Genomic DNA, 24,500 nt, shown 5'->3' on the forward strand with positions numbered 1-24,500 from the left:
TGAGAAGTGTGGGTCTTCTGAAGCACGTGTTTGTCAGAGACAGTGTGCAGTAACTAGATATCTTTGCCAATTTTATTTTATCATTTGCAGCAAAGTCTTAAGGGTACTTCTAAATAAATACAATTCAAAGACATTAAAGTGTGAATTCAATGGGTATATGAGTCTGAGCTCTACTGATAGAAATACCATAAATCTACCTAGAACTTTTGGAAATTTTCTCCTCCCAAAAGTGGCAAATTTCTAATGCTACTTAAAGTCTTCACATTTGCCTAAAGATGGTTGAAGCAGGAAAATTTTTCCTGAGGAATGGCATCTGGAATTCTAATGGCTGTTCACCTATATAAAGGCAATTCAGTGCAAACATCAAAAAAAAAAACAAACACAAAAACAAACAAACAAATAAACAAACAAAACTTGTAAAGATGGAATTATGTTATTTTTAAAATGTTGAAAAATTCATTTAGAAGGTGTTGAAGAGTACGTGGACATTTCACTGTCATATTCACATAACAAGACCCAGCAGGGGGGTTTCAGTGGGACTTCCCAAAAGCATTCATAATGCACCATCACCATGGAGACTTTAGGGCTTTATTGCATAGAATCATCATAATTATAACTGTATTGTTATATACTACATATTTAGCTGTATCTATTATTTAACATCTGCTACAAAAAACAAACAAACAAACAAAAAAAAAAAAAAAAAAAAAAAAAAAAACTACAAATGTTCCTGTCAGTACTTCTGGTGGGAAGAAAACAATGTAGAATACACACAAAAATAATGATAAATTATTATTTAAATATAAGATCATTATAAATTGTAGCTGCTTTATTCTTTTCAGAATGTCCCAATATTTTTGATAGTGTAGAAAACATTCCACAATGTAGAAGCCCCATTAGAAAAACAGATTTCAGGCTTATATTATCCTACCAAATACAGCAACATAATCTCCAAACACAGACTACGTGCTGAAAAATACCAAAGTACAAGTGAAAAAGATTTAAGTTGAAACCTTCTCTCCAGCAAAAACACAATTTCTTTCTTATCAAAATGTATATTTTCAGTGGCTATGGGTATCAGCTGGCAAAAACTTCACTTGGGAAAATCAAAATCAAACATTTTCTCTGGTATCATATTTTGGCTTCCATATGACCAAGTGTAGTGCCTCCTGAGAGCTGTGGTACCCACATGAGCAATTCCACCCCCTTGAACTGTGTTACTGGGCTAGAGCAGCTTCCCTTGGCCTTTCCAAGGACAGGTTGTCTTTGAGCACCAGGATAAACCACAGACAAGCTGAAACACAGATGGGAAGTAGAGACCCCCAGGAAAGCCTACACAGCTCAAGCTGAAATAAAACTTGCTCAGGCTGTGCAAAGCAAAACTCAATTTCCTGTTCTGGGATAGATTGTGTCTTTTTTTTTTCAATATACACTGCTGAAACAAAATATACATTCCTGATTCTTCTTTCAGTTTTCACTCTAGAGAAAAAATGTGAAAAGCTGACATTTTGTCCTCTTTGGAGATTAAACAAACATCTAAACACTGAAAAAATAAACTGCCTTCTGACTAACCCTGCAGTTGGTAGAAGCCAAGTGGAGAAAAGCTCTGCTACACTCCCCGAGGAAGAGAATTTTTCTATGGATCATGAAATAACTGTGTTATCTGCAGGAGGACAATGTGTTATGAACACTTTGTGAGGGTGATCAGCTGCTGGGCCCTCCTCTGAGGTTATCTTCCCAGGAAATGCCATCAGGTTTTTAAGTGCTGATAAAGCACAAATGAAGAGAGGGGATAGAAGATAACCTGCCTGAAAAAGTTCTGAGTTATGGGGGAAAAAAAATCACAACAATTAACTCTTCTGGTTGATATTATCTGGTTGATATTATAGATGGGCATAAAATACTGAATTATGCAATGCAGTTTATTCTTCCTTTGCCTGGAGGACTAAGCAATAAAACAAGCAAGCAAACAAACAAATAAATAGAATGGTCAGAAATGTGGGATGCATTTAGGTCAGGATTAACAGACTCGATTGACATCAGTGTTTTCTTGTGCTTGGTGTGGGTTACAGAGCATCAGGGTAGGAACTGACTCTCCTCTGGGTGATGCTGGATAGGGAAATGCCTTCCAGGATCTGCCAACACTGGAAGACACCTGGTCCTACAGGAAACTTTCCCAGAACACCTCTCAGGTAGACAGCCAGTCCTCAGCATGAAGTGGTTTACTGTCTGCCATTAAATAGGTCTGCATTAATGCTGTGCACACTAAAGAAAATGGATGAAATAAGAATAAATTTGGGGAAAAGAATAAATCTGCATTCCCCTTTGCTGAAACACAGACCCCCTTAGAGAGATATTCTTTTTTTTTTTATTTATCACTTCTCTACTAGGAAAAATCTTATGAACTGTGCGGAAATGCTATAGATGCTATTATTCAGTCATCAGTCACCATTATTTATGTTTTCGATAAGTGTTCACTCTGAACTTTTTTATACTAAATTTCAATGAAACTATTCCCTTCTTTCACTCTGAACCTTGCTACTTTTCTCTCCATTCTCTGCCACATGTGCTTGTGTACTTTTTTGTTGGTTTAACAGAATACAACAGATTATTTTGAACTTGAAGCTGGGGGCAGAGAGAGATAACTTTCATCAATAACAGTATCTCTAGAGCAGATGGGTGTTTATGTAGTGTGTGTAAACTGACATTCATTTAAGCATGCCATAAATATAAGAAAGTGAAACAATACGTGTGCCAAAATCTTCACTCAGTTACCCTAATTACACACACAAGTGCCAGACACTGCCACCACTCTCCTTATTAATACAAATGGTAGTTTTTTGTGGTCATCAATAGAGATCTTGTGTAATGCTTGCACACATGTATGCAAAGTATTTTCTAATATTTTTAAAAGTACAATCACTTAAATGCTTTAATATTTATTATAGAGTACTTTTTCTGAGCAGTGGCAAATGTCTGTGTAGCCCAAGATTGTCCAATTTGCATGAGCTAATGGACCTGCTCAGAAAAATGAATGGGACCCAAGCATTCACCAAAATACCCCATATTTATCTGGAATTACTGGGAGGTGATACTGTAACGTTCCAAGAAGGAGAACAATGTCTCATTGTACCTATGTGTCTGATATATTTTGGGAAGGGTCAATACACAAAAGACATTTCATCATCCTAGACCAAAGAACATTTTCCTTTCCTTTCCTTTCCTTTCCTTTCCTTTCCTTTCCTTTCCTTTCCTTTCCTTTCCTTTCCTTTCCTTTCCTTTCCTTTCCTTTCCTTTCCTTTCCTTTCCTTTCCTTTCCTTTCCTTTCCTTTCCTTTCCTTTCCTTTCCTTTCCTTTCCTTTCCTTTCCTTTCCTTTCCTTTCCTTTCCTTTCCCTTTCCCTTTCCCTTTCCCTTTCCCTTTCCCTTTCCCTTTTCCTTTTCCTTTCCATCTTTTTATTTTTCTTTTCTCCCTGCTTCACTTTACTTCACTTCTCAAGAACAAGGTAATAACACATCTTTCCTGGCTCAGAACCTTCATATCCTTCAGAGACAACTGCACTCTCCTGCTCTGTTCAGGCCTTGGTGTGAGCACCAGCACAGGCTCCCACCCCAGCACCAAGCACAATTCAATAAGGCAATTCCTGCTCTTCTGTGCCTATGCGTTGCACAGCAACATCCCCTGGGGCACTTGTGTTAGAGCAAGGACAGACAGTTTGCCAGTCATGAAACAAGATTTACTTTATTTTTCTCTCTTTTTAAATAATGACAAGAACTAGGAAGTATGCCTGCTATCTGGCTTTCAAGAATTTCCAGCGGTGTGTGGTCTTTCTGCAGTCTTTCCACAACAGTACTGGGAGACATCTTCCTGTATGAAGAATGAAAAAACATCCTTTTTACTCAATGAAAGGCATTCATGATTTACCTGTTCAGGAGACAATGCCTTTATGAACAGTTTATATCTACAAGTACTCTCCATAAACCAGTTCCATCAGCAGGACCGGTTCCCCCCCGGGTACAATTGATCATCCTCTGCCTCCCTCTGTCGATGGGCTGACCAGCAGCACCCTTGACCTGGGGAAGCAGTAAATCCTTTGGATAACTACATACCTGGCAATGCATATTGTTTACCTCTGATGCATTGATTACAGTGGGTAAGTAAAGCATTTTGACATCAACAACAGGAGCTGTATTTCCACAGTGGTTAATCTGTTACTAATTAAAAAACTTCAGTTGGAGTGCTCGACACTGCCAGCATTGATTGTAATGAGTTCTACATAAACAGACACAACTTTGTCTTTATCCTTGTGTGTGATTCCTATTCAAGCAGTAATCTGGGAAAGTGGAGAGAAATGGGGTGTGTGTATGCGGGGGTCACCATCACAAACATCTCCCTCCATTTACAGTTTTTCCCACTTCCCCACCCTGGGTATGGACACCTCATAGCCTCTCTGTACCCTCTCTGAGCTTGCCAGGTCCCTCTAAGTCCCTGTGAAGGAACAGAGGAAGCTTTATGCTTCTAAGTGAAACCAAGCCAAAAGAAGAAAAAAAAGGCAATAAATATTCAGAAAACTGGAAAGGGATAAAAAATATTTTTCTTAAAAAAGAAAAAAAAAAAAAAAAAAAAAAAGAGTTAGGAAATTATAGGCCACTGAGTCCAACTCCAATTCTTGGAAAAATGTTGGAAATATTAGTAAAAATAAAAACCATGGTAAGCATCTAGGGAAAAAAAAAAAAAAAAAAAAAGAAAAAAGATAAATAGCAAGAAAAAAAAAAAAAAATCACAAGATGACAAAACAAAAATGGTTTTGTCAAAACTGAACCACATCAGTCCAACCTAATCCCCTCCAATGGCAGAGTAACAAGCCTTGTCATTAGCAAATAGTTGAGCTAAAGTACAGCTTAGCTAAGCAATTGCTAGGTTATATTTAGGTTTAGTAAGGCGTTACTGTCTTCCATAACATGCACTTGTATAAGGTACAGAAATATGTGCTGTAAGATCAGTGTGAGATTGAAAACTATTTTCCAAGTTTCTAGTGATCCAGAGTTAAGGAGAAATCAGGCCTCTTCTGGGGAGGTTTGAGGGGATGTCTGGGTTCTGGTGGTTCAATACTTCCTTTATCTGCCCCCATCTCTGGCCAAATAGCACAGCACAGCCACTGTAGTCCTGGCATTTCCTAACTGCAGGACATTTATTGTGTCCCACCAAGAAGCCTGGTGTGTGACAGCCCATTAAAGAGACCCAGATTTTACCACTGCAGTAGCCTATAATACCTTTTTCTGGGTTGTATAATACCTGATAATCACTACAGATGGTGGATGGGGCAAAAATTGAGATTCTCAGGAAAGAGGAGACACTGCAAACACTGGTAAGCTCAGCCCAACAAGCAGATCATGGTAAATTTCTAAGGTTTAAAACAAGCCAAAGAATAAGCTAGTCTTCATTCTGCTGGGACAGGCATTTCTGTAAGTGACCAGACTCCAACTTCTTAGCCTTTTGAGAGAGATCTAGAGACATCTTGGCAGAGGTGACATGCTTTTAAAAGAGGAGTTTTAAAGAAGAAGGTGTTTCTATAGTGCATGTGCAGACCTTAAAAGTTGGCACCCCGTGGTTTTAAATCTCTTACAAACCATTGATCTCACAGCATAGGGCAAGAGGTCTGCAGAAATTTCAAATCTGCAAAAACCTATGGCTTTCCTTTGTCCAAATAACCAACTGTGATCAAAATGAAGATGTAACACTGAGTGTGTTCAGACCACATCATTTTAGAGTGCAGAAGCAACAGTTTCCATGAGTCTTTCTCTTCCCTACAGTTCTCAAGAGCAAGTAACTGCAAACAGACACAGAGAAACAAAATTTGCTCAGATAAAAGTGGAAAACTGTCAACATTTGTTCTCAGACCCACTCACGTATATTGTTTATTCATGGCACAAGAAAGCAGAACACACAGATAATAAAAAAATGCAAATGTACAAAACAAATTAAAATACTTTTGAACATTTTCCAGACTCTGTTCTTTTCTGCAAAAGATCGGTAATCAGAGACAGCTCTTCCCACCACAACCACACAATTTCTTCTTTGGAGATGCTTTGTCTGTCCCTAGCTTAGATTGTAAAGAGTCAGAACTGTTGAACCACCCGCAGGCATGTTTCTTGCACAGCTCTAAGGAAGCAAATGGAGTTAAATAAGGAATTTTTCCAACTGCTTTAAGGTCCCACTGAGGATACATCTAAAAAAATTACATCTTAATGGACATATGCAAAGGAAAATGGCAGTACCGAGTGTTTCTTTGACAGCAACTGACTTCTGATCTTGAAATAGTCCATTCAAGTTTGCTTTTTCCAAGGCTCACCATTTTCTCTCCTCCCCTACCACGTAAGCTTTTAAAAAGCGTATCATCAGCAGATCTTAATTACAGTCAGGTCCAGAGAAACCAAGGCAGCTGCATGGATCCCTTCTGAGGTCATAATTTTTGCTGTGGACTTCCAAAGTCTCTGAGGAGAAAAACCCTGCCTGAGCTCAGCGACATCACAGAGGAATGTGTGCCACCTGCCGCGGCTATGGCATGTGGGGAGCGGGACAGATGGCCCACCAGATTTGTTTGTTCCCACTGTGAATGCTGTGTGCTGTGCCCTGGCAGAAGCTGTGTCTGGGAGCTGACTGCTTGCCTTGTGCTGGCTCTGCCAGGTTACGCTGGAGGATGAGGAAGGTGACACCTTCCTAAGAGTTTCAGGGAAAAGCCTCTGAGGTCATGTGGTGAGAAGCAAAGACATCTCTCTGCAGGGTAAGGTGCAAACAGGGATTCCTGAGAGCTGGATTTCAGTCTTTTTGATTAGCAACAAAAGATAACGTAGGTTTGAAGGCACCTCTGGATGTCATCCAATCCCATCACCTGCTCACAGCAGCGCCAGCTTGGAAATTGGATAAGGTTGCTCAGGGCCATGTCCAGACAGGTTTTGGACATCTCCAAGGACAGTAATTTCACAGCCTCAGAGAGCAACCTGTCCTCACGTATGACCACCCTCCCTGTGAACGTTATTTTCTTTATATCTGGTTTGCATTTCCTTCGCTGCAACTTGCATTCCCTGCCACACAAACCACCAATGCGCACCCGTTGTTCCATCTTCTCTCTAACTTCACTCATTACATAGGGTGGGACAACAGCTACAGCATCCCCCATCACCACCTCTTCTCCAGGCTGAAAAAGCCTTGGTCTCCCAGCCCCTCCCACCTCATGCTGAGCTCCAGCCTCCTGACCAAGCTAAATTAAATCTGAGAAAAGACTCCTCCTAAAAGTAACAGTCGAGCTCCTGGCCCCGTCTAAGATACATCTCCTTTCTTCGCGTCAGTATTAGCAGCTCTGAGCACGTGGAAAGCTGGACCAATTAATCAGGAAAACAGGTCTTTTTCCTGGGAGAGGGGAGGGCACTAAAAGCACACCAAAGGACAGCAGGAACACTGGAGGATGAGACACCTCTGGCAGAAGCAGCGTGCACTTAGGTGAGGTTAAAGCAATTGCAAACCCATAGCCTGAGAGGAGGACAAAGAAGACTGATGAAAATTAAGAGTGTCCTAGGGACCCAGAGGGGCTTTACTGCATAGCAGAATGAAACTGATCCTAGAGAGAAAGAAAGGGCAGACACTTGCTGTGCTGACCTGTGGGACAGGCAGAGCTATGTGTGTGCTCCTTTATTGGGGCTGGAAATAATATCAGTGGGCCACAGCACCCTGGAATGCTCAGGGACCTCCTGCATGGGGCTGGCAGGAGGTAAGACAAGAGTACAGCATGCAACAGAGGAAAGTGCAACTTAAAGGTGAAGATCTGCCAGGTCTTTGCTTGGAAGGACCCTTGATACAGCTGTACCTTCTGTGTATTGGCATTGCGAGTAACTTCTTGCAGGAGGTCACTTCTGAGCTGTTTGTGTAACCAAGAGTGCCTTTCCCCTTGAATCACAGTGAGAGACAGCTCTGCAAATTAAATGTAGCCTGCCAGCAGAGAGAAGGATGCTGCCTTCACCAGCTCCACAATGACATTTAATCTCAGCAGTGTGGTAGGAGGGACTCGTGTGCTCTTTATACTCCAGAGGGCATCACCAGAACAACAACCAATTGTGGTTTGAAATGGCTTTCAGGGTAATTAGTTAAATATTTAAAAAAGATTAAAGTATTTCTCTGCCAGAGAAGCAAACATACAGTTTTTCTAATTTTAATAATTAATTTATTTTGGACTACAGCCAGCCTGTTTCCAAGGGAATGCATGCTGGATGGCTTTTGTTAATGTTGCCAATTTACTGACGATGAAATAGTGTTATTAAGATCTTGCAATAATAATATTAAAAGAAACAAACAAATAAACAACAAAAAAAAAAAAGAAACCAAAACAAAATAACAAAAAACCACAGTGGGGTTCAAAGTAATAAGACGTCTAATGTAGAGTACTGATAGTTTGATCCAGAGCAAATGGAAGAATTCCTAACAACACTTTCATTAAGGACTTGTCTTTCAAAATATCAGAGAAGTGGTCCATTGCCTGGAAAAAAAAAAAAAAAAAAAAGTGCAAATGCAAGTTCATATGCAACATATTTTGTTATCGAATATTGAAACAGGGTCTCAGCACATTTCAGGATTTTTTACGCGATTGGACAAAACTCCTGTATACATGAGGGAAAACAAATCAGCTATCACATTGCAGATAACATTGGAGATTGGTATGGATTAGATTTTATTCATTTTCCCTCTTGCACACTCATACAAATGTCAGCAGGTAGAGAACACATTCCACTGCAAGACTAACCTGTTCTTAAATGAAGTCATATTAAGTCAGTTGTTTTTTTCTTCACATTTCTCAGTACCTTTACTCATAGCTGCACTTCTTTGTCTTGAATTGTGTTCTCATTTGTCTCTTGGTGCATGTGATTATTCACCTTTAGTCTGTACGTGCTCTAGGTGAGGCTTTGTATCTTCAGAGGCTGTTTTCATTTGTTATTTTAAAAAGCCTACAAGTGTCCATCTGCTTTTTTCCAGCTGGTAAACAATTCAAACAAATATTCTAGCAGCCTGGATCCAATATCATACTGAACTGCTGTGCCTACCTTTGCATGGGTGAGAGGAATAGAAGCAAAGGAGAGAAGCCTGGAAAGAAAGAATTAGTAGCAGCTCCCACAGCCAAGCAAAATGTAAAGCCTTGCTTCAACACTTCACCTGCAAAGAAAAAGCCCATTCTCCCCAGAAGATTCAGTGATGCTTCCTTTAAGCAGCAATTACTGCTGCATCCCCCTGCCTCCTGAGGGGATGCTCCTGTGGACTGGCAGCTGACCGCATAGGTCCAACCTTCACATATAAGCATGCTCTGGCATACCGGCCTGATGCCTCCAAGTCTGTAACTTGGTAGTAACTCCATGATGAGCCAGCACAGAGCACAGTGCAGCTGTTTGTCTGTCCACACATCACTGCCTGCCAGGTCACATCAGCCTGGCTGGGACACACTGGGTACCACTGGCCCCAGAGCACCCATCTCTGCCATCACATCTCCATCCCTACAGCAGCTCTCAGGCACTGCGAGCACCAGTGCTACTGATTTGCTTTTAAGTTTATTAGTGAAGTTCCCAGCAACTGTCCCTTATTAACAGCAATGGAGATAATTGAGAGATATTGGATAATTTAAAACAAATACGCCAAATAAAACCTATTAAAAGTCTGGTGTAGAGGAGGCAGGATGTTTCTGTGCAAAATACTGAGATGAGATCTAGCTGCAGCATGCATCCAGCTGTCTTTTCCAGGGGCTTTTGTCTAGTATATGTATGTGTTTAATTTTACTCATTTCAGTAGTTCTAATGTACCTAGTCAGGCTGTTTACACAAGTTAATGATGCATGTGAAGTATTTGCTAGAGCAAGGGGCTGGATTCCCAGCAGGAGATTGTGCAGAAATGCAGAAGGACTCTTATGACTGTTGTAAGCAACGACAGGGCTAGGCCGTGCATATACAGCAAAAATCAGGTGCCTCCCCCCAAAAATTGTCTTCACTGTTTGCTCTCCACCATTCCTAAAGTAATAACACTTGTCTGCCCTGGTTAATGTTTTCTAGAGGACGCTTTGCTTTCATAATGCTATTTAACAGTATAAATAAGAGAGGGAGCAGCAGGGTAGTCCTGGTGAAGACAGCAGGATCCTTGGAAGCTGCTGTAAGTAGTGATTTTTTTGTTTCCTATGGAGACTTCAGACGTGTATCCTCCTGTTGCATGCAATTGATTTTAAGCCTTTCCTAGGGTTGTACCTTATACTGAAATCTGTCTTAGCAATTGTTCTAGTGATAAAGAGGCTTATTTGGTCAGCTGGATACAAAGCACACAGGCAACACAATTTAGGCATGGAGTTGCCTGCATGTTGCTAGATGTCTGGCAAGAAGAATAAGAATGTAAAAACCAGAGTGGGGTGTCTAGTCATCTTGCAGAGAAGCAAGGTGACCTCTGGAGACAACAAAACATAAGCACCTGAAGGAGAGATACCTCCTGCTCTTTCCTGCTAGAGGGAACAGGCTCCACTCCATCCAGAACCTGAGGATGGGTGCCCGGACATTGATGCCTTGGTAATCCTTTTTGAGTTATTCTGCTGATTTCTATATTCAAGGCCTACAAGAAATACCTCTGCTAGGGAATGGGATATCTGAGGTCTACTTCCCTTTTAGATGAGACATCTCCTTGTTGCTCTAACAACCAGATTACAGGAAAACTGAGAAAGAAACAAGGAAAAGGTATTCTCCGCACACTCAGTTTATGTGAGATCACAATGAGGCCAACATGTAATATTCACGCACCCAGAGACTGGGTAGTGATCAAGTGCACATGGGAAAGTAGAAACTGGGAACCCAGTCTGATCTGTTCTTGGAACAGTTTGTGCTTTGTGCTGAAAAGAAATCACCTCTGTCTCATCTGACCGCCCTAACCACTGCAGTGGTCCTTTTTTTAAAAAAAAATCTTTTTATTCTCTGGCCTCAGTGATACTTCATCCGTGAGTGTGTGCAGCAACTCAGGTCCAACAGAAAATACCAGAAATGCCCTGGTAGCAGACTGAAAGCTCATGTTCACCTGTTTCCATGTAGAAGAGGCCTAGAAGTGGGTGATGCGCTTCCTGGGCAAGCTCTTTGGTGCTCAGCTGTCTTGCAGAAGATAGATGACACTGAGAACAGCTGATTTGAGTCCTTCTCTTCCTTTCTCCCAAGGCTTCTTTGGACTTAATTGGTCTTGTTCAAGAAAAAATGGCTAAGGGTTCAATGTTTTAAGGAAGTTCCTAGAAGTTTCAACCAAAAGTCTGGCAGGGAAGTTTACTCCATGCAAGGAAAAGCAACACACCCACATACAGTCACATGCATTTTTAAGAACATTGTAAACTTGGCTTCCATGTTTCTGTTGCAAAAGGAATTACTTTTAATGAAATGGTCACAGTGACTGGATTCTTTGCATAACCTGATACCCTTGGCTTGTGCTGGCAGCCTTCTCAGGGGCCTCCAGCAAGCACAGAGGCATCAAACTGTGAATCACATAAGTAAATGTCTAGCTGATCAGTATGGAAAAGTCCCTGAACATGCCAAGGCACATACTATGAAGTACCCAGAGAGCTTTCAGGCCAGCCAGGAAAGCACATACTTGTTTGTGGTACTCCTGTGAGTAGGCAGTCCTGGACAGAAGGTTTCTGAGATCGTTTTCTCACACACAAGTGTGACTAGTCATCTTTCTTTTGTGACATTTTGTGTGCTTGGGTTGTTTCTGTCTCTTCTTTGGATTGGCCCTGAGTAGAAGAGAGTAGTTCAGCAGACACCAGTGGTGGTGGTGGAGTCATGTCTTGATGTGCCTGGTGCTCCCAGAGTGCAGCTTTCAGGAAAGACATTTCTCAGATTTCCTCACTTAGAATCAATCAAGAGGGAAGCAGCACCATCTGGTGAGCAAAGATCTTTTCTATTTCATGCTTGCATGTGTTTTTGAGTACTGCAAATGTTCATGATTAAAATACATTACAGGTGAGGACCCCTTGTAGGAGAGACATGGGATAAATATTCATCTCCTGGCCAATTACATGGGATTCTAAAGTCAGAAAATTATATTCAGAAACATCTCTCCAAATAATCAAGACAAAAATCGGCCCTCAAATGGACAATTTTTTGATATCCACAAAGAACCAGGTTCTGTCAGTTGGAAAATTTAGTCTAGCTCTGCTACAGGTCTTTTGGTGGAATTCTTTTAGGGTAACCTCAGCCTATCAGTTTTCTCCATTTTCTTTGTAGGACGGAGTGTCCAAAAAAGTACTGCTATTCCGGGTTGCACAGCAGGGAAGATTGTAATTTATTCAACATGTAATATATATTCAACAAATCTTATCACTAAATCTATTACAGGTAAATTGCTTGAAACATCACTAACCTCCAGGTGTTGGCATGTTCTTGTGCCATTGTCTGTTTTGATTTAAAGCTCTTCATGAAAGAAACCTTTTCTTGAATACCACAAAGATATTGTCATTGCCTGACATGGTTAAAAAAAAAAAAAAAAAGCAGATAAACTAGTTTTCTTCCAGGCTATTCAACAAGTCAATGTAAATTTGGAATTACAATGGAAGAGTTCTTCACTTCTATTCCTATGTTTGTGGGCAATCTGACAGATTGCCTCTTAGCAAACTGTTCTTCTGGGGATGGTATAAGTCTTAAGATAGGCAGCTTTCTTCAAAATTAGCTTCTTCAGATAGGGAATTCTCCAAGGGCTTTTTCGCACAGGATCCATCTCTTTGTTTGTTTTTGTTTTGTTTTTTAATTGTTAGCAAATATGCTTTGTAAGAAAATGCCTCAATCATGGAGATTGCCTGAGAATCTGCACCTTCTGTTTCATATGGAAACAGTCTCTGTTTACAATTTATCACACTGTTAAGTTATCAGGTTGATCACCTGCAAACCTAGCAGCCACAGTAACATAAACTAGAATAGTAAATATCAAGTACCTTTATTCTTTGAAGAATAACCTAGTAGAGTCAGACACATCCATCTTCAAGGCTTAAACAAAACACACACAAAAGGGACCTCTACAAACTGCAGCTGCTGAGTCTTTCATAATCTCATGATTTTAAAATCAACCATTACCAAGATTTTTGTGAGGGCTGACTCATAAGTCTCAAATGTTCGTGATTGGCCAGTACTGAGTAACAGATGGATGATTCAGATTCAGATTGTATTTAATTATCTGTGAATTCAGAGCTGTAATAAAATGAAATTAATTCCATGAAAGTTCATAAATCAAACACAAAAAGCAAATATGTCATAAATACATAGAGGAAAAAATATAGGAAAAAAAATCCTCAGAAAATTGTAATCAGTATTTTACAAAGCTACCGTAAAACCATTTTACATCCATTAGCTATAATTTTGAGGCCAGGTCAGTTAAATTCTACATCTACTTTGCATTCCAAATAAATATAAACTTGCATTGCAATGTGTATATAGAAAAGTCCATCTATATTCTGTGTTTTGTTATAGTTATGAAATGTGATGAGATAGGGAACAGGTGATGACTTATGTTTCATTCTTTTGTATTCATGTTATTCTTAATAAATTATGACTGCAGCTGAGTAAATAATTCACAGTGAATAATTTATGCAGAGGCAGATTCTGAATCAGACTGCTGGATACGTGGAAATAGATCAGGTTCAGATTTAATGCTTTTGCCTGCAAGTTGATTTCTTTTCAAAGTCTGACTAATACATTGGATCTCTGATAGATGATTTTAAATATTCAGAACAGTTCTCATGTTAAGTTAGAAGGGGACAGATATATTGAGCAGTATCATTTCAATGTCAAAATCAGAGAAGGCCAAAATATAATTTAAGCTACTGTGCACAGTAATTGAAAATGTAGTTATTGAGAGCCCTTATGGTTCTTCCATTTGTCAATAACACAGTAGGTGTTATTGCAGGCCTGTTTTTAGAAATACTTGTATCAGACATGTAATTGTTTGAATGCTTGATTATAGCTCAAAAATGTTTTGTCATTCTTATGCAAGTCTAATTGTAACTGGATATTCAAATACTAATAAAAATTGTTTCCTCTGATGTTATGGAGAAATCAGGACCATGATCATAGCCCTTTCTGACCACAGTCTTTCAAGCTGAATCATGCCAGAACAGAGAAGTGCAATTAGTTTAATACGTCTCTCCTTGCACAAGTTTTAACAAATCTAGTTCATTATCTCCACAAACTCGTTGCAAGTCTCTCACTACTTCTTTGTGCTAGATTGCTCAGAAATGCGGCCTGCTGTGACTCCACGTTTCCAATGTCCAATTATAAGAGCTGATACAGTGTCAGCTCTGCAAAGGAATGTAGATACCACAGCCAAGAGAAATAGGTTAAGATAAATGTATTGCCCTTTGACCAGTAGAGCATCTGATAAAAATAAGGCCTTGTTTTTGTTGGTGTCATTGACTTCTTTTGCTGGGCTGAAAATGAATTGACTCCAAAGGTTTGGTTTGTCTACTAAGAGACAAAACGTTACTTTAGGTTCTTATTTAAAATGTCACATTATTTTTATTCAGAAAACAAAAACAAACAAACAAACAACAAAAAAAACACATATTCCTTAGATTTGGTTTGCTACTGAAGAACAGTCACCATCACTTGTCTTCTCTTGAGATAGAGGGCCTTATCAATCTGAACAAAAGTTTATTTAAAAATCTCCTCCATGTCTGTTTGCTCAAATTCTGTTTGTATGTAGCTACTGATTGCTGCCCACTTGCATGAATTTCCTCCTTCTTCCCTTACTCACAAAACATCCAGAGTTGCTTTGTGATGCTTTTTACAGGAAGTATCTTAGACCATTAATGTCAAAAGCACAGTGGTATTGTATTGCAGCCCTCCGGTGGTTGCCATGGTATGTTTTCTGGTGGGATATACTCTGTTCTCTGACCTGCTGAGGGTGCTGTATATTCAGCTAATCTACACCAAATTTGGCCTTTGTGGATGTATAGGGTAGGGCCAGAAGAAAAAGTTGTGGGAGATTTGCCAGGAGGCCTGTAGAAGTAATAATAATAAATAATAATAATAATAAAAAAAAAAAAACTGGCAAGAGGTGTTTTTTAGAGGAAATTGAGGACAAGAGAAAGACACGAGAACTTTTGTTCTGTGAGAATGACAGAATAACCATATATACGTGATTTATGTATTTACCCTAGTAATAGATTCTCTTTTTCCTCCATAGGATTTTAATGCAAGAAGATGAAGACCGATTTTTATGTATATTTGCTACTGGCTGGGCTTTACACCGTTGCCCCTGGTCAGCTTGTTACCAGGCACCATGATCCAAATGAACCTAAAGACCATGTGCATTATGCAGGGGAAGCGATCGCTTGCCTCAAACTAGTGCCAAACAATGCTGACTTTGCATTTCATTTTTTCAACAAGGTTACACTCGAGGAGCCTAATAAGAACATTTTCTTCTCTCCTGTAAGCATCTCCACTGCCTTTGCAATGCTGGCCCTAGGGGCTAGGTCAACCACACAGACTCAGATCCTGGAAGGACTCGCCTTCAACCTTACAGAGATTCAGGAGAAAGAGATACATGAAGGCTTTCACAACCTCATCCACATGCTGAGCCATCCCGAGAGCGGGGTCCAGCTCAACATGGGGAGTGCTATCTTTCTAACGGAAAAGCTGAAACCACTAAAAAAGTTTTTAGATGATGCCAAAGCTTTGTATCAGCTGGAGACTTTAACCACCAACTTTAACAATCCCACAGAGGCTGAGAAGCAGATCAATGATTATATAGAGAAGAAAACACATGGGAAAATTACTAATTTGGTCAAGGAAATGGATCCACAGACTGTAATGCTCCTAGCTACCTTTGTTTTCTTTAGAGGTAAGTCCTGTAGTATTCAGGTTCATGTCATTCTTCTAATCAAATGATCTCTTCAGCTCACCTGCCACCTTTGGAAAATGTTCCAGCAGAAATTTGAAATGCTCTTTGCTGGGACAGAAGCCCCTCACAGCATGCTGCAGCCAGGTAGAGCAGCAGGGCCCTGCTCAGCACCAGAGGTGGCAGGAGAGCCTGCAGGCTCAGCTCTACCCATAGCAGCCAGGAAGCTCTGCTCCAAGACACAGCCTCCATGCAGCTTCAGCTCACTTTCATGGTTTTAGTCATAGCTCCAATTGCCCCACATTCTTTTAGTTTTCACCGAAGGAACTGAGATGAACACGTGACCTATTCCTTTAAAAGCATCTCTTTAAAAGTGTGCATGATTCAATGGCCTAATTTACTATACGCTACATAATCCTATTTTTTCCTATTGGAGTCCTTGAAATGTATACACATTAACATATTTATATACAGAAGAAACTAGTGATGACCAGAAGAGGGCATTTTAACAAAGTGGAAACAGTGCATTTCTAATGTGGGTTTGATGATGTACCTGACACACCAACACTTAGATATGAGATCCTACATTAATCTTATCTATAGATTGAGGCTTGTGATTAAAGTCAATAAAAATTAAACGCATACAGTATATGAACACACAAATGATGTCATGTAAGCCCTTAAATGACAACTCATGGAAAGGCCACTTAGATCACCCAAGGAAAAAAAAAGTAATGGAACCTAATACACATTCTTGATTGATCGGGTAAAAGATTCTTTCCTTACTGTGGCATGCATATTAAAATGGTAAGCTTGAAAATTGTGAATTTAGCAATTGGAGGAATAGGTGAGTATAATTAGTTATATAAAATTCCATTTATGATGGGATGAGACGTGGTATATTCAGTTGCATTTTATCTCTCTATATCAGGCAACTGGGAAAAGCCTTTTAAACCAGAGAACACTGAAGAAAGAGAGTTCTTTGTGGATGCTGAAACTATTGTGAAAGTCCCTATGATGTACCAGACAGGCAGATTTGACTTGTATTTTGATATGGAGCTGTCTTGCACCGTGGTACGTCTTCATTACAATGGAAGTGCTACAGCATTTCTAGTCTTACCAGCAAAAGGGAAAATGAAGCAGTTAGAGCAAGCACTGGTCAAGGAAACCATCCGGGAGTGGTCAGACCGTCTACTCCAGAGGTAATCTGCCAGTCATCTGCAGTGGCACCTAGATTAATAGCCTATTTTCTTTTTTAGGAATGCAAATACTACAGGCTTGCTGATTCTGGGAACTGAGTGGGTTATTTTTGGCTTGTGCATCCTAGTTGTAAAAATCTTGCAGCTGGTTGGTATTTAACTAATCTCTTGTTGATGCTTGAGTGACTTTCTGCTTCCCCCGCTAAGGTGGAGACCATCCTGATCAGGTCTCAGGAGTACCAAATAGCAATCCCATGTTGGGGTTTCTAAAACTGACAGAGTGAGAAGGTGGCAATTCTAAGACAAATCCCCTATACTGAGGTTTCAGCTAACGTGTTTTACCTCACATATGTCACTGACACACTGTGACTCAGACGTATGTCTAAACCCTAAATAAACCATAACTTAGGCACTTTTTATTAATGCATACATACGTAATATGTCCTACACAAATATCTTCCTTACAAGGGCCATTGCAGCACACAGTGGTTGTTATAACAGGATGGTGATTAATTACTAGTGCCCTGATTTTCTGGCATTTTGTTTTTGAAACTATAAAAATCTAATGAGGTTCTGTTAGCTCCTACCACTGAAACTAACATCAGCTAACACGTTTTACAACCTTGTTTGTCTGGGAGGGAAGAGATCTAAGCACCAGCAGATGAGTAATATCAAGTTAATACGTGCCTAATTTACAAAGCTCTGCCCTGATTCACAACTAACAAGGCTTTGGAGTTCACACCCATGATTCTTGGTGCATCATTACAGAAATGCCGCCACAGTTAATAAAGACATAGTGGGCAGCAAATTGGATATGAGTTAATAATGTGATGCCTCAACTACGAAAAATGAAAATGTATTCTCAAGTGAAAAATCAGAAAAATCCTTACCTAAATAGATTCTTGTTGCAAGTTCCTTCAAGACCAACATAAGAATTAATTCTTCATGTGAGAGGCTGGGAGAACCAGGTGGCAATTTCAGTTCTACTATTACATTGATGGCTGTATTAATAAGCATGGTTCCATCATCTTCTAATGCATGGGGCAATATCATAGAAAGGCAGCAACAGTGGGGTTTGGATTTTGTTCATCCCAAGTTATCCCAGGGAGAGACATCAGAAGATGTGGGCTACCAAAAGGGTAATTCCTGCAGTAGGTGACTAAGAGGCTCTGAGGGTCCCTAGACAGCACATGAAGAGAAATTCAGCAGAAAGTATACTAAGCAGGAGCTGCCCACAAGTAGCCTGGAGGTGGTGTAAATCCCATCAGGAGTAACTTGTAGAATACAGTTTGAACTCTAGAGCAGGACCAAGGATGTTCTGCATATCTATTCTATCTGCTCCTCACTGTTAAAGGCAGACTCTATCTGCCTTTTTTGTAATTCCATGGCTAGCCCATGGAAAGGAGACAATTAGAAGAGGGGGTGCCCAAGGGTACAGGTGGTAGGGCACAGACCCTCCCGTGAACCATGTCACAGGCCACAGCTATGCCAAAAGCACTGCTTTGCTTTGAAGTGTTGGGGTTTGTCACATGTTTGCCCAAGCAGACCTGTCTGTGCCTACTTCAGGTCTCTCCTTGCTGGAGCAACCTGGGCATCCATCTCTGTGCCTCTTTTTCCCTGGCTGTAAAGAGGGCCTCTCGTTACTGCCCTCCTTTGCAGAGTACTCTCATATTTGCTAAAGCAAAATGCCTGACAGATATCAGTAGTAGAAGTATGAATGACAACATCTGTATCACCATGAGAAGGACCAACAATCAGATTAGCACTCTTTGTACATTCATGGCTGGTACAGCGCCCTGGCATTTGACACCCATGAGTCACACAACATTCGCACCATCATTTACCTCAGTGAAAGGTCTGTCTTACCACCCTCTGTGTTTCTTTTCTGCCTGACAGCAAAATGAGACTCTACTTCCCCAAATTTTCCATCTCTGGGAGCTATGAAATAACAAACATCCTTAGCAAGATGGGAATTGTGGATGTGTTCACTGACCGGGCAGATCTCTCTGGCATCACCGGTGCACCGGAGCTGAAGGTTTCTAAAGTAAGTCTGAGGCCACCAGCCCTCTCCTTCCTTTCACAAACACATCCTACCACAGAGAAAGCTACTTGTTGTGGTAGCATCCAGAAACACCAACTAAATACAGCTCCCAGCTTCCCAGCTTGCCACAGCCAGGATCACCCTGGCTTTGGTCTGTGAGTTTACATCTAAGAGGATTTTGGCCCTTAGTGACATTGGAGATCAGATTAGTTTGCTGCACAACTCTTTCTTCCAAGACCAAGATCAGACGAGATCTCCTGAGGTGTATCTAGAATGTGAGAAAAAAACATCAACCCTCAGCTTCTCAGGAGGAGCCACTGGTGCTCCTGGGCACATCAAGGCCCTAACACCCTGAAGACTCAGTTTTGGAGATGCATAGCTGGCCTCTCCCATATATGCCTGAAAGCTGGCCAAGAGAGCAAGACAGCAACCTGGTCACCCCTCCACCCTGGTTAGAGGCAAGCACAGAGCCCTGCCAGAGCTGGGGACCAGCTGGGCATGGCCACCTGCAGAGCCACCCCTACCCCAGGATGAAGAGGAGAGACTGGTAAGAGACAGTAGAAGGCACATGGGGAAGAAAGGTCAGAGAAAATCAATTTAGATAAAAGAACCTCTTTTTGTAATTATTTTTTTTATTTAATTTTAACTCGGGAGAAAAGTACCTCTTTTTTATTTTTATTTTTATTTTATTTTAACTTGGGAATTCAATAGAACATTGTTTCTAGTGGCAGTTTATTTGCCCAAATAATCTCTTTTCCTGCTTTTTAGGTGCCTTCTTTCCTTGCATGTAATAGGGCAAATAAAAGCATTTAACTCAATGCAAGAACATAGTCTGTTATTCTCTTTTTATTTGTCTCAAACAGCACAAGAATCCCTCACACATTTCAGAAGCATCTTGTCACACTTCAGTACAGGGTGTATTTCACTGTAGAACTTAGAAGTGGATTGTCCATTCTTCATTCAGTCTTTGCAACAGAAGACAAATAGCTTGGGACTATTATTATTATTATTATTATTATTATTATTATAATATAATACAATTGATAATAACAATAATTTGTTAAAATTTATCTAGCTCTATCCTGGTCCTCATTTAAAACAGTTATGACTACAACAACACTGCTCACATCTCTACTGCCCTACAGATCCTCTGCAGTTGATTCTCCAAAGCGGGGTTGCTTTAAACAGGGTCTGGTTCACCTCTGAGGTGTCTGTTTTCTGCCCAGAATGACTTTGTGTTCTTTTTTTTTTTTTCCTAGGTTGTCCATAAGGCTGCTCTGGATGTTGATGAGAGAGGTACTGAGGCGGCAGCAGCAACTGCTGCTGAAATAATGACCATGTCTCTTCCTCCTACCATTGAATTCAACCGTCCCTTCCTCATGCTGATTTTTGATAGAGATACAAACAGTACCCTCTTCATAGGAAAAATAGTTAACCCAACTATCACTAGCTGAAGTGACATATGAATTCTTTTTGTTATTACTGATTAAAGAAGTTGTGAAACTGCATGACACCATCTATTTCCATTTGTATGAGCTTAATATACAGTTCTTTCATAGGAAGAATTTTCATTCTATGCTACTGTCGAAAACTAATGGTATTGACCATGACACTTGCTTAGCAGGAAGCAAGAAAAATGTTTTGAATTCATTTAACAAAGAATGACTGTTTTACTTAACTGAAAGCCAAGGAAAGACCTGCTAAGATTTGCCAGTATTCAGGGAGAGACATTTGTATTACAATGGAAGATTCCTGTTTAGCAAGTTGTTGTCAGCCAGAATAGCATATAAAATGATTAACACTTCTGCAAACAAAGCAGAAGTGGTTGTAATTTACCATAAGTACATAAGAAAGTAAATAAGAGATGCGAAGAGTTGGATCAACAATACAGGGTAATGGGAAATGGAAATTTTGAATGGAGTCAGCACTGGAAACACGAATAATTGTCTTAAACATGGGGAGATAAATCTCTTTTCTCCACCATAAACCTTTTATCACTTTTAGCATTAATCTAGCAGCAACTCTTCCTGAAAGAGCTTCTTGCTTCTCAGAACAGAGCTAGAGGATCAAATCTGCTCTTCAGCCTGAAGATTTTGAACCAAGTATTGCCAATTCAACAGCCCGCGTGGGTGGTTGACTTCTCACACATGTATCCGTCAGTGGCCAAAAGAAGGATGTAGCTGGATGAGCTGGCAAGGTATTTGGACAGCAATTACACAACATGTTGTCAGCTGAGATTTGTAGAAAACACATAATAAGGGTCTAGCAAATTGTAGGTGTTTGAAGTGCCGTCCTTTTATAGCTACCAAGGTAGATCAGTAGATATCACCCCATAAGCAGGTTGCCTAACTCAGGGGATGGTGGCAGCCACCCAGGGGGGACTGAGGGCAGCTTGAAGGCAGGTGGTAACCTCTTTCAGTAGACTTGCCTTGGCAGCAAGTATAAGAGCACAGTTGCCCCTTTTTTTCCTACAGCCGTGTTTTTTTGGAAAGAGATGAAATGGTGTCATGGCATCAGGAATCGCAGCAGGAGAGGCCGAATGGCTTGGAAAGCTAACAGTCTCAGTAATGTCTTGAGTGGCCTCTGTTAAATTAGAGCAAGGGTGGTTTTGTCAGTTTGGTGCATGTGTAAGAAAGAGCAAAGCATGGTCTCCCCTTTACAGTTGAAATGAAAGACCCCTTTCTGCTCTGTGTTCCTACTAAAAATATCCTGTTAACTGTCACACTTGATATTTGACAGTCTTTTTTGACTAACTACACATAATCTCTGCATTGATAAGTATACAAACAACTCACAAGCGTTCATGGCAGGAATCACAGTGCACACTACATCATCTTCCTGGTTCCTTCCTGCACTCACATCCATCTGTTTGTGTGGCTTTGTGGCCCAGCATGCCCACAGCAATAATTCCTAAGGCAACCCATTTGACTGTACAGGTTTCCCATCTTCCTGAAATACAACTGCACAGTGCAGTAACAATAAGGCCAATTTTAGCACAGTGCAGCACCAATAAGGCCAGTCTTAGCCCTTATCATTCTTACAGATAACTGCAATTAAAGAATTTATGTACAGAAAAGCAACAGTAAAACCTTTAGGGATAAGAGAGCTCAATGAGGTCAGGTCTTGCTGTATGTGTCTCTTGAACGCCCTGATGTTGTGCCAATTTGCACCAGTTGAAAAACGGATGTATTTGATTTTAGTAGAGTGGTACATGGTTTACATCAAGAAGTGTGGAAGAAACAGATGTCCCAGATGCACAATTATCTGTGACAGCCACAAGACTAAATATTTCTCCCTCCCTTATAAACCATTTTGGAGATAGATATATGTATATAAATAAAGCATAGTATGAGGAAGGTTGTCCCCATGTGGTTCTGGGAGAGATATGAAGATCAAGACAATCTCTCATATCAGCTAAATCAGCTTTTGCAGGCTGTAAATCTTTCTTCCCACCCTCAATACCTTGGTGCTCTCACAGACATGCACCCATTCAGAAGTAGGATATTGGAATTCTGTTCTTCTCCCATATTCTGAGAAAAATTGACCACAAGGATGTAGGATGGAGGTGCAGGGCAAATGCACTGCCATACAGCACCAGTGCTGTGCAGCACATCTCCTGCGTGATCTCTCTGTGTTTGTAGAAAGTGCTGGGGAGGTTGCAGGCACAGCAGGCAATGCAATGTCTGGGTGCTGGCCTTGGGAAAACAGAGTGGTGGAAACAACGAGTGTCTGCCATCCCCACAGGGGATTTCCTGCTAATGTCAGGATCGGTGCTGGGGAGCCGTCTGCCAGACTTGCTTCATCAGGCAACAGTTCCTGGTTTATTGACATCTTGCTGTGATTTTCCACTGCAGGATTTGCCAGAGACAGTGTTGAAGAAGAGGCAGGCACCACACTCAGCACAAAAGAGCAGCAGACAGCTTGCTCCCTGCCCACATCCATACTGCGCTGTTTATGTGGCCTGTCTTCATCTCTCCCCCCATCCACCAAGTCCTACTCTCCAAATCCCGCTCTTAGCTCAGCAAGCATCACCAAACAGATTTTCCCTATTACATTTGCTCTTTGCATTTCCTCTCTGCACGAGCTCTTTTTCACAGCCTCCCACTCCCCCTCCTGCAGACATTTTTCCCTCCCACCACTGGCACAGTTCCTGTGGGAGGTGGACGTTGCTGGCTCAGCTGGGCAGCTCTTGCTTTCCTCCTCTTCACAAAACATGGGGAGGGAGGCAACAGGGCCCCTTGCCTCCTGCAAACCATCCCTTGAGCACTCAGAGCAGAGCAAGGAAGACTGGGCAAAAAGGCAGGGCTTCAGGCCACCTCCTTCACCAACCTGCTCCCTATGATATGATGAGCATTGATTGGTTTTCATGAAATAGAGATTCATCTAGGGACCAAGTTCATTAGCTGTTGACACAGCTGGCACATCTGGGGATGGGGCTCGCAGCTGCACTTGTGGTGATCCTGTCTTTTGGTGACCCGGCTGGCCTCTAGTGAGTCAGAATTTTCATAGTATCACAGAATCATTCATGTTGGAAAGACCTCTAAGATCATCTAGTATAGCCTTTAACCTAGTACTAAAGTTCACCACTAAACTATGCTACTAAGTTCTACATCTATACATTTCTTGACAATCTCCAGGGATGGTGACTCAACTACTTCCCTGAGCAGCCTGTTCCAATGTCTCACAACTCTTTCAGTAATTTTTCTTAATATCCAACTTCAACCTCCCCTGGCACAACTTGAGGCCATTTCCCCTTGCCTTATCACTAGGCACTTGGAAGAAGAAACTGTTCCTCACCTCACTATAGCCTCCGTTAAGGTAATTGTAAAGTACAGTCAGGTCTCTCCTGAGCCTCCTTTTCTCCACGCCTCTTCCCTCAGCCATTCCTCATAAGACTTGTTCTTTAGACCCCTCTCTCCACCCAGCTTTGTTGCCCTTCTCTGGACACACTCCAGCACCTCGATGTCCTTCTTGTAGTGAGGGGCCCAAAACTGAACACAGTACTCAAGGTGCAGCCTCATCAGAGCTCAGTACAGAGGGACAATCACTTCCCAAGTCCTGCTGGCCATGATATTTCTGATACAAGCAGGATGCTGTTGGCCTTCTTGGCCACCTGGACACACTTCTGGCTCATATTCAGCCAGCTATCGAACAACACCTTCAGGTCCCTTTCTGACAGGCAAATATTTCTATGCATTGTTATAAATATAGATATTTCTATAACTAGTAGATATGAAGAAGACTAGAAGAATGAGCAGTTATTTTGTGTGAAGTGTCTGTGGCCCTAGAATGACAGATAAAGAAATACAGGTATGGCAAGATGATAGCAGGAGATTTGAGAGTTCAGGCATAGGATGATATTGGAGGCCCCAGGGTTAT

General features: G+C 41.0%; 1 protein-coding gene across 1 annotated transcript; it reads left to right on the top strand.

Moving 5' to 3' along the window:
- The first annotated feature begins 10,026 nt into the window (after positions 1-10,026).
- Positions 10,027-20,629, top strand: LOC101803572 (alpha-1-antiproteinase). Its single transcript, XM_005021461.6, has 5 exons — positions 10,027-10,181; positions 15,228-15,884; positions 16,813-17,083; positions 18,977-19,124; positions 20,381-20,629. The coding sequence occupies exons 2-5, from the start codon at positions 15,245-15,247 to the stop codon at positions 20,573-20,575; spliced, it is 1,254 nt and encodes a 417-aa protein (XP_005021518.2). The 5' UTR covers positions 10,027-10,181; positions 15,228-15,244; the 3' UTR covers positions 20,576-20,629.
- Positions 20,630-24,500: the final 3,871 nt, after the last annotated feature.

The sequence above is a fragment of the Anas platyrhynchos genome, chromosome 5, assembly GCF_047663525.1.
Source record: "Anas platyrhynchos isolate ZD024472 breed Pekin duck chromosome 5, IASCAAS_PekinDuck_T2T, whole genome shotgun sequence".
Classification (NCBI taxonomy): Eukaryota; Metazoa; Chordata; class Aves; order Anseriformes; family Anatidae; genus Anas; species Anas platyrhynchos.